At 36.8% G+C, this 11,727-nt stretch overlaps 1 protein-coding gene across 1 annotated transcript; it reads right to left on the bottom strand.

The window, feature by feature from the left end:
• Window positions 1–4,063: 4,063 nt before the first annotated feature.
• On the bottom strand, window positions 4,064–9,441 carry LOC140172609 (cystine/glutamate transporter-like). The gene is made up of 4 exons (XM_072195747.1): window positions 9,376–9,441; window positions 6,566–6,669; window positions 6,097–6,193; window positions 4,064–4,226 (listed from the first exon to the last, which is right to left on the bottom strand). The coding sequence occupies exons 1-4, from the start codon at window positions 9,439–9,441 to the stop codon at window positions 4,065–4,067; spliced, it is 429 nt and encodes a 142-aa protein (XP_072051848.1). The 3' UTR covers window position 4,064.
• Window positions 9,442–11,727: the final 2,286 nt, after the last annotated feature.

The following is an 11,727-nucleotide window of genomic DNA, read 5'->3' on the forward strand; positions in this document are numbered from 1 at the left end:
AAAGTATTGATGCTATGTATGTAATTTTAGTATTATTTTGAAGCTTATTGTCCCATGCTTACATTTTTATTCATGAAATGTCAAAAATGCGACTTGTTCCTAGTTTTGTCAGAACGGGTCACAATTATGTCCTTGTGGCCTTTGTTCTGGAAGTTGATGTTACATCTCTGCATCTACTTCATCTTTATGGTATGGATATCTTCATTGGCTTCTACATATTAAAAGTTTTTAATTTAAAACATTTGTCAGAAGATTCCTTTGTAGACTGAGGTCTAATAAAGCTTGAGCCTTCTTGGTTATCTACGAGTTGTGCTGATGCATTTCTTTCCTGACCTCTTCAATCTATTCCGGATTAATTGGGCTATTCCATTTAAAATCCACACTTACTTAAAATCAGTTCTTACCAAAATCAGTTCATTTTTGTCACATGCTTTACTAATAGGGATGGTGGGGGATAAAGGGTGGGATGAGAGGAAAGGGTACGGGTGTGGTAAAAGCCAGGTGGGGTTGGTGTACCCCTTTGGTTTTCGATACTAATACATTTGTATTTCGTATCAAATGATAGCTACTGGTCTCCTCTATCAAGTAATAACAAAGTACGTATCACCATACTTCATGTTATATACTGGGCCAATAAAGTATCCTTACACTTGGAAAAATAATCACAATTTCCAAACTGAACAATATTGGGGTAAATTTGTTTTTTAATAGATGTACTCTAATAGATCTAATCTTGCACATTATGACACCATATTGAATCCAATGTGACTTTAAGAAGCAAAGTTACAATCATTTGAATACATGAATACAAAACCCACCCAAGTCCATGGGAAGTGATTTTGAGAGAAAAACCTGTGTATCATTTTAATTCCTTCAGTTATATTTACCTGGTTAATATGGTAAGTTTTACTTGCAAATGAGTGGGTTAAACTGAATCATATACAAAGACAACAATGTTGGAATGAGATTACCACTAGTAAGATAATACAAAATAAAGCACACAGGTATGTATAATGTTGATAAGCATTCTGCCATATAATATAAACCACACACTTTCCTTTATTAAACCCATTTTTTTCTTCAAAAGTCACTTTCCAGCAATGAATGCGTTACAAGCGGACTTTTATACATACTGGATTTCAATCAATGTGTTATAAGACTCAAATCATGGACATGGCTGGTTCTTTCATACCTGCTATTTTTCACATGCTCAATAGACACAGAGGATGAATTTGAGTTGTTTTTTGTTCACGGCAGTGAACATTTCCCCCACATGAACCCATATCTCATATGCACAGTTTATCCCTTACATACACTGTGTCTTGAATAACTATTGTAGCCCATCAACCCTGTGGTTATGAGGCTAGGAAATAATTCCTAATGCCTCATACCCAGGTTTGTATCCCTTTATCTAATCCGGCCCCACATGACAAGGACTTTTTAACACATCTTATCTTGTATTGAGACAATGGCAGACAGGACTATTTTTTTGCCTTTTTTCTAAGCATGTTTACTATTGGATTGAGCCATCACATGATTATAATAGGCTTTACTGATTGGTGGGTAAGGTCAATGCTATTGTTTATTTTGTGATAAGGCTGAGCATCTTACTGCATAATGAAAAATACACTGCTATTTTGATACAGGCGATTTACTCAATTCCTTCCAACTGACAAAACTTAATTCCTGTTATCTACCCAGTAATGTTTGCTAATCTTAATTGGATCCCAGATAATTATTGGGCCAAGGTTATTATCTGCATGGTATATTAATTGAATTTCAATAAGCCTATGATAGTGATAATGAGTTTCTTGCTGGATGGAGAGTTATATAGCCAGAGTCAGGATGTAGGAGTTATTATGCCTCAAATCACTAATTTATTGTAAGATCAGTGCAGAATGGAAAGTTATAGAGCAAATTACTATACACCTGATCCGTGAACTGTGTCTTTTTGAAAGACTCTTCTTGTTCATACATATGACAGGCCTATGTATAGCAACAATTTCCCATGCTTAACTCAATTTGGCCACATTATGGACTTGGGTGGGTTTTGTATTCATATATTCATTTGATTAAACGAAGGTCCCGTTTTAAAAGTGACACAATTGTAGATACAAGGTAGCCCTTAGTTGCACTAAACCTTCGATATAACATTCTCATGATCGAGGTGAATTAAACGAATCTTTAGCGAGTTGAATTATTCCATTGTACGAATAAAACATTCAATGTTTGTTTTAGATAACTCGTATATATATTAAGTATTTTTCTTCTACTTCATTTCATAATTCACCAGGACTACAAAATAAATTCACAACATCAAAAAATAGAGAGCTTGCGTTTTCCAAAAGGTACGCATCATACGGCCGCATCTACTCCAAATCACTCCCATGTGAAAAGATACACGGGCGTATGAAACGTACGTTAGGAGGCCGGTCGAGTGCAGATCCGTCGGAACACGCTTTTCAATACGGAATAAATGCTAACCTCATCGTGACATCATCCAAGCAGCAAAGTTCATTTCCTATTGAAAAAGCGTTATCCGACGGATCTGCAGTCGACCATTCTGTTAGCAATCGCAACCTTTCTAGTGTTTATTTTAGGCAAGACACTCACTTATATTGGCGAGTCCATGTGGTCACCCTGCGCGTGAAAGTAAACGCTACGTGCGAGTTTATTAGCAGTGCGCATGGCGTGACGTATTCTGTGGTGTTCCCTACCCCATGAGAACTACTTGCCGATTGGCCAAAATGAGTATTGTGTCCAATTTTCAACCAATCAATGAGGGTATTAATAAGATCATCTGCAAATGTTTGACCATAAATAGTTTAAAGCCTAGTCATAATTGGCGAATGAAATTAGCATTTCAAGTTATTAACCAATCAGAAATGCTGTTAGATGAACAGTTGTGTGTCCAGGGGGTAATTAAAGTCTTTGGGGATTTATTGAAAAGGTAAATTTTGTATTGCAAGACATTATTTTTGACTATGTTTAGTTGGTTCTTTTCCATGCATTTTCCTACTTAATACGTGGGTTTTTCCTGGTGAACAACCATCAGCATCTTTTGAAAGAAATGCGTTGTATGAGCTGAAAAGGATAAAATAAAAAACAGCTTATTAGTTTGTAACCTGAACAAGGACGTGCAACAAATTTATGCAATTTTTACGTGCAAGACACTTTTTACTCTTTTAGTGTTGCAATTGCAAACATAATTTTGTACTCTAAAATAGTAAAATATGGTAAGCCTTTTCTCAAAAAGTTTATTGATCGGAACTCGGAACTTTATGCCTCTAGTGAATAGATACAAAATACGCAAGTAACTTACACACAGCATTGTTGAACCACACTGGTTTGTTCCTCCAATATACAAAAATGAAGTAGATAACAACTCCAATAAGCAATACACCAATACCTATCCCACAATCCCTCGGTGCCGAGTATAATGATAGACACGTGACGAACAAGGAACACACAATGAATAGGATTGGAAAAACAAAAGGAACCTGTAATTAACAGGGATAATGAAGGGATACGTTACTTTTTTTCTTCCACAAAACCAGTATCTGTGCCTGCATCAACTTCCCACCTCTCCCAGCCTCAGCGTTCCGAGTCAAAAGCCCGGTCACTGAGAATTGGATCAGGATTATATAAAGGAGAATTAAGGGGTTGATTTACAATAAATGTCAATTTTGTTCATCCCGATTTTACTTTAAAATATTTCACGAGGGAGTAGTCTTCCCTCTCCCCGTGATTTGATTTATTGATTTCAATAATTGATTTGTATTTAAAGTTTTATTCAAGGATTATATTCAACGATATTGAATTGGCTGTGAAAAAAAAATAATGTCGTAACAAATTGGTGTTTTATAAAAATTCTTGATTTGTAAATGTACATAACAAGTAGTATGTAATGTAAGTAATGTTATATAAGGTTATAATGTTTCTCCTTCTTAATCTTCTACAAATTCCTCATTGTCGTCGTCATTGTTGTCGTGGTCTTTTTCTTCGTCGCTTTTTTTCCTTCCACCTTTTCCTCTTCTTCTTCAACATCTTCTTCTTCGTCGTCGTTAATATCCTACCTTATATGGTCGTTCTATATTAGGATATTTCCATCTCCAATATGGGACTATACTGATGGCAATACCAGTAAAGAGCCAGGTTGAGAAACTAAGATAGTTTAGTAGAGCGTAAACATCATTGAATGCCATCATCGATAAGGTAATCACGTGCTGTTGGCAAGAAAGGCATTATAGTCAAAGTTACACCATGGTCACGGTTCTTTTTTTTTTATACAGTCATGGACAAAAGTTTGGAATATTTTTATTCTTATATCAAATGCAGTTTCAGTCATATTGGCGGTTGTCTTTCGGGGCCGACCTGACCTTGGTCTAGGTGTAGTATATAAGTTCCAGTCTCTCGACGTCTCATCAAAATGTTAGAAACTGCATCTTGTGTAATTCCTAAAGCGGCACCAATATCCTTCTGTTTGTAGCCGTGATTACGTTAGTCAATGACGCGGGCGTATAATTATGCGCTCAACTCGCACCCCATGATCAGAAATATCGTATACAACAGAGAGATGCAACAAAGTAAAGCTGGTTTCTTCGCACAGTAATGCAAAAGCCAATGTAACCTTATGAATCATATCGCTAAAATAACTGCGAAAAGGATGCCCGATGGTTCATTGTCATACATTACGTAATGTGTGATATGGAATGGTACCTAACACCTTGCCAGACACCAGTGATCCATTCTAAATGGCTGACGGGTCATTGATGGTAAGATATCTGCACTTAAAGGTGGCTGTGTACTCTCAGACATGCATGTAGTAAAAGTGCAATAACTTTGTAATTATTTGCGCAAAACATATAAAAGTATACATTTTTATGAAGGCAAGACATCAATAAATCTTAATATAAATACAGATTTGGGGTAAAAACAACAATTTTGAAAGAAAATCACAAAAAAGTGAGTTTTTGGCAATATTTGTTAGGTACATCATAACAAAAAAATACTCTTTCCAAAATATTTTATTTTGTTTTTAGCTCAATCTTGAGGCTCCATTCCAAAAACGGTTTTTTTATTTTTTGATATTGGCCTTATTTTTTGAGATATTGACCATATAAGGCATCAAAATGAACTTTTTAAATTCACAAACGCCTATTTGCACAAAATGATGCCTAAAATCGGAAATAGACCAAAATATAAAAAATGAGAAAACCGTTTCTTAAGTCGATCATGCTTTTTATGATGAGCATAATTGCTTACCTTTAGATGCTGTATTTATTGACTTATCGTGTACCTTAATCGTCATTTTACTGAGAAAATGAACATTGAAATAAAGGCCGTTGAAGTTTAAAGTGGTCACATTTTGCACTTTGATCGAAGCTCACAGGAGAATGCGGCAGTTCTCGTTTTTCTACCTTACATTACGTGAACATCGGGCAAATCCACAGCCCCTTGAGAAGTTTGGGCGAAATCTATTCATATCTTGATGTTTAAATCCGGGAAAGAACTTGAAAAAATTCACATTTTATCAGCTAAAACGGAGCCATTTGACCGCTAGGTTTTTATGAAATCAGTGCTTCCGCGGTGCTTCCATAAGATGCGCCGCGCATGTAGATAAGCGTTGCGTATGTGTAGCGTATCTGTGCGTTAACAAATTGCGCGTCTACAAAACGCGACGCGTTGTTGCGCGCGTATACCCCGATGGTACAACAAAGATTTTCTTTCCTTTTAAATTTAAACAGTGAAATAGTGAAATAAAATCCATAAAATAGAGTAGTTGGAGTTAACAAATCTGGATTTTCTTTCCTTGTATTTATAAAAAACATAACAAAGTAAATACATTTCAAAAAGGCTCAATTTTGCGAAAGAAACAATGTCTAGAGTACACAGCCGCGTTAAAAAGGGCTATGCAAAAACTAAAAAATATTCCAAACTTTTTTGTCTTTGACTGTATATACATACTGTATTTATAATAATATATTGTTTGTTACCTGTTTGGATCAGATTTTATATAATCAATTTGAAAACAATGTCTTCTTATTGAAATAGGAGAAAAAGACAATAAAAATAAAACAAATTTATTAATCTTACCAGCGCAATAATGGCAGGTACTGGCGTTAGTCGTCGTATGCTTATCATTGCTAAAATTTCAGGAGTAAGACCTTCCCTTGCGCTCACGAAGATGGTTCTGCGAAATTCATGAGACATGAATCAACAAACTGTATTTATTTCTTTCTTTGTATTTGAATGAAATAACTATACGATGACATCAATCATAGCAAATTTAGTTGATTTATTATTCCCAATTTCTTATTTATCGACGATAGGGAAGGAAGCATAGATTTGTTGGGTGTGGCGTTTCTTTTCCTTGCTCTTTTTTCAATTCTGTTTCTTTTTGCTTTCTCTCAACAAATATATATCAAGCCAACACGCTTACATAAGCTTGGTTTGAGCAGTTTGCTTTAATCTGGTCCACCAAAGCGTGTGCCCACTGGTATCGACTGGTTAAACTATGTATGAAGACTAATTATTGCTGAACACCCTATACCATTATTTATACCTGGCCGCAGCAAAGGTAGCAGTAATTCTACTACTCAGACAGGATAAACCAACAAGTATTTGCACCATCCAGGCCCATTCACCGATAGTGGTCCTTGCAAAGTCCTGTTGATGAGTGTAAAAAATATCGACATAAAGGATAAGAAAGAGGGGCCAAAACACTTAATAGAGACGAAGGGAACTACTTTCTTCCGCATGTCTAAGACCAACTCCTAACAGCGCCAACTACGTCAGCTCGAGGTGCAGGAATTGGTCAGTCAATTTGAGAAACTGTCATTGAGGTACGGTACGTAACATAAACCCAAATGTTGGATTTGTTTGAATTATTTGTTTTGTGAAAATCCTGATGAAATTATTTGCGGATAATCCGACAGATTTCAAATTATTCATTTTCTCTGGATACATTCAGGACATTACCAGGTGCGGATCCAAGGGGTGGCGGAGGGGGCGCGCGCCCCCCGTAAAAATAGCAAAAGTAGGAAAGATGGGGCGCGCGCCCCCCGTCAAAACGGGGAAAGGGGAAAGGAGAGAAAGAGAAAAGGAGAAAAAGAGAAGAGAAAAGCAAGAAAAAGAGAAGAGAAAGGTTATATTGCGCGAAATCGAGTAGGCCCGTGCCTAAAAACTGCACAGTCGGGTCGATCGAAGGCCTAATAGGCGTAGGTTATAGGCCTACGCCTGTGATTATTTTAGGCATTGCCATGCCGGAGTCAATGCTGACTTCAATCCATGCATGGTTTAGTAGGCCTAATTGTGTGTCTTAAGTCTTACAATGTGTCTCAGCATGGTCAGTGGACCAGTGTAACATTAAAAATTTTGCAAATTGTGTTCGGGCCCTTTTTTTGTTTAAAGCAATGATATAAATAGTGTAAAAATGGTGCACCAAATAGCTTCAAGTGGGCCATCATTTTGCAAAATCCCCCCCCCCCCTCAGACGCCCCTATGTATATGCGTAAACAACTGCCCGTTTTCGCTTTTGTTTTGGACACCCGTACACTTTAGGCCTATATTGTTTGAAGTAATGACTTAATGATTAGGCCTACAGTGAATAATGGTCCACGAATGGCTTCGATTGGGCCTTCATTTTCACACATTTCCGAACTTTATCTAACTAATAAATTTTACACAATTATAGTGTCAAAATCGTCCACCAAATGGCTTCATTTTGCAAAATTTTCCAACTTCTAGGGGGAACATCCCCCCACAGACACCCCTGCGTATGTATAAATAAGTTGCCTGTTTCTTTATACTTTGGACCCGGAACTTTATGTTTAAAGCAATTGAATTTATACAATATACTTGTCCACGAATTTTAAATGAGCCGTAATGGTCATTTCAAATTTTCTGCTCTTCCAAACTCAAATTTTACACAATAATTGTGTCAAAATGGTCCACCAAATGCCTACAATTAGGTCTTCATTCTGCAAAAGTTGCTCACTTCTGAGGGGGGCACATCCCCCTCAGACACCCCCTGCGTCAAGCAAGCAATTGAATTTATGAATATTGTAAACTTGTTCACGAATGGGAAATGATCCGTCATGGTCATTTCACAAATTTTCCGCTCTTTCAAACTCAAATTTTACACAATAATAGTGTCAAAATGGTCCACTAAATGGCTTCAATTAGGTCTTCATTTTGCAAAAGTTGCTCACTTCTGAGGGGCGCACATCCCCCTCAGACACCCCCCCTGCGTCAAGTAAGCAATTGAATTTATACAATAATATTGTAAATTTGTTCACGAATGGGAAATGAGCCGTCGTGGCCATTTTACCAATTTTCCGCTCTTTCAAACTCAAATTTTGCACAATAATAGTGTCAAAATGGTCCACCAAATGGCTTCAATTAGGTCTTCATTTTGCAAAAGTTTCTCACTTCTGAGGGGGAACATCACCCTCAGACACCCCCTGCGTCGCGCAGCTTACGCCATGACCGCTTCGCGGCCATGGTACACGTAGAACAAACGCACAGCATATGCGCGAGCCGGGAATTTCAATACACTTGAAAGTGTCAATTTTTGATGTAAACAATGAGATCGTAAATAAAGAAGGTTCCGAAATTTCGATCTATATTTACATTTAGAAATGCAGTAAAACGAAAGCGAGTTAATATTTACGTAAAGTACATTCATGTTTATACGTGTGACTTCTTGTTTGACTTACTTTGAGATATAAATGTAGATATCAACTCTTTTTACTCACTGGTGCTGTGGCAAAAATTCGCGCAAATTTTCTTGCATTTCAGTGCTAATTTAGTGCGCCAAGAATCACTTCTTCCAAAAATTATTTTGCAATTTGGGACCTGAAAATGAGGAGTAATGTTGAGAGTCGTGTTTTCTAACAATTACGCGTTGCAACAAGGAATTGGATCAATAATACTAGTGAAGTTACAAAGCAAAATGTACCGATGGCTGATTTCCAACCATGAATCCCCATGATGACCATACTACTACACAGGGACTACACACACATGACACACGTGAGCTGCACTGCATGGCTGTGAGTGAGGTTAGTTCACAGTCTGTCCACATAGAAGTACAAAGTAAATAGACCTCAGAAACTGGAGGTATGAGAATAATTATTTCAGTGCAATGCTTCTTTGGCGCGCCACTGCTGCGCGATTTGTACTTGCCGAGCGCACCATGCTCTTTACGCGTTGCGTTCGCGTGTGACGCAAAGAAAAGCATCGACCCCCGATGCCACGTGACAGATTTGGTTTGTACTTCTATGTAGACAGACTATATGTGGTGAGTTCCTCTGTACTGAACTATTTTTTGGGACCCGTTTATGTGCAGTACCGCACACTTCCGTAACTTACAGTCCCGCATGCGGAACTGCACTTTCCGTCACGCACTTCCACATGCGGTACTTTGCATTTCCGCATGCGGTAATGCAGGTACGTCGGGATGTGCAGTATCACATGCGGTAGTGCAATATTTTTGGCGTATTTCCGCGTGGAGAACTGCAATATTTTTGGTGCATTTCCGCAAGGGGATGTGCAATGTAAGATTAGAGGGGGCCCTAAAAGGGGCCTGGAAAGATAACCTTTTTCAAAGATAATATTTTTAATTTGTCAATAAATGCAATTTAAACAGTGTCAGAGATCGAGTATGTACCGTAGTACCGTACCATAGTTATTACTGGTATTAAAATTTGAAAAATTCATTATGATCCCCGGCCTCGTGTAAGCCCACCCAGCTCAGCCCGATTCTCGTAATTTTAATAAAGTTTATTGAAATCCTTGCATTGTCAGTTTTGAGAGAAATGTTTATAAATATTTATTATTTGTTGTCAAAAATGTCCATTTTGATGTGACAAAAATTTTTGCTAAAGGGACTTTTCAATATTTATGCCAGAAGGAAGTGGGAGTTTTAAGGCGGAATCCAGATTTATTTTTGGGTCAGAGGGGGAGATCTGAAAAAGTTAAAACAATGAGGGGAATGTTAAGTATTAAAAATGGAAATCTGAAAAATTTGAGCGGACGCGTGGGGATAACATGAATTTCTTTTGCACTCGATTCACACGCTTGCATACTGCGGCTACTCTGGTTTTGCTCTAAATATTGACAAACTGTGACCAGACAGACATGCAGACAACCAGAGCCTGCAAGAAATTAGTCCAAATATATTGTTTTATCATGCATTAATAGTAATGCCTTTACAAAGTGATTTAACATTTTTTTAACAAGTCCAAATAGTAAGTGCAAGCATTGTCTTGTTTTAAAGCTACTGGTCACAGTGTATGTAAACACACAATTTAAAAAATTCTGATTTTTTTCACAAGAAACATACAATGACTGTGTTTTATATTATACAGTACAATGTTTTTCGCCAGCCCATTCAGGGGCTGGTACCTGTTTCAGGTTTGGGGTCAGTTTACTCAAGAGATTATATTTTAGTGGTATTGGAATGATTTTTTTTTTTACTTTTTGTGGTTAAATGTTTTTTAAAATATTTTAATTCGATTTGTTAGGAAAAGTAAGTATGTTTTGCCGTTTCAACGAACGAAAACGAGTGAGTATTACCAAAGTTATGTTTGAACTAATTAATTATGACTTTAAAAGTTTAAAGGCCTAAATGTAACAATAATAGTTAATATATATAGCATCATATGGTCAGCGGAAGAAAATCTGACATCACCTATGATGTCATATCAGTGTCCTTGACCGGGGTCCTTACTCCTTGACCACTGAACAGCGTGATATCATGTTGATAACAGATCTATAGAATCAAAATCTTCATCATATCCTCGGATCATATCACAGATTCTCAACAATCTGTGATCATATGGACCATATTGATGTGAAAGTAGTCATCTATCATATCCTGTGTCGTTTTATGGATAAAAATGACTCAAAATGTTATTGATGAAATGGTTGCTATCATAAACATCAGTTTTGTCTTTTCAACGGGAAAAATCCGATGCAAAATAAAGTTTTTAGGGCCTAGCTATAATATGGGCATAATTTATGCATATAGTATTGAACAATGTACCCCATTTGACATGCACTTATAGATAAATAAATTGTCTTACTTTATTAATTTAATAACTTCTTTATTATAAATAAAATGACACATAACTATTTGATTCATAAAATTACATTCAACAAAATGATTGAAGAGGAAACACACAAGGCACTAGGCAGACTGTTATAGAATGGAGTATGTAAGATGCCATGTCCATAGCTTCGCAGGAGTTTCCGACTAGCAATCAACATGATCAGCACATTCAGAAAAACACAGTTTAAGAGTGAAGATTGTAGTGAGTAACCAGTCCTTTATAAATGTGCTGGCCACTATCTATTATAATATAGTAGGCTTAAACTATACATTGCGAATTAATTAAGTTATTTTAAAATAAAATGTACATGTAAGTTAACTCAAACCGGCAGTGTATATATCGAAAGCAGTGAAATCGGACATTCCTAAGCGAAGATATTGAGTTCGTAAGTTCTGGTATTACAAAATTGGAAATTGAGATATCGTGGGTAAAAAGCTGAAACGACAAAAAAAACCAACGACAACAACAACAACAACAACAACAAAACAAACAGACCAGAACAATTTGGAGTACATGTAATGAATTAAAAGAGTTGACATGAGATTAGGAATTAATGTTTTCTGCTGTTTCAGTGTGCATGTTCTCATCGTTGATGGTTTGGTGGACTGTC

Source organism: Amphiura filiformis, chromosome 16, assembly GCF_039555335.1.
Source record: "Amphiura filiformis chromosome 16, Afil_fr2py, whole genome shotgun sequence".
NCBI lineage: Eukaryota > Metazoa > Echinodermata > Ophiuroidea > Amphilepidida > Amphiuridae > Amphiura > Amphiura filiformis.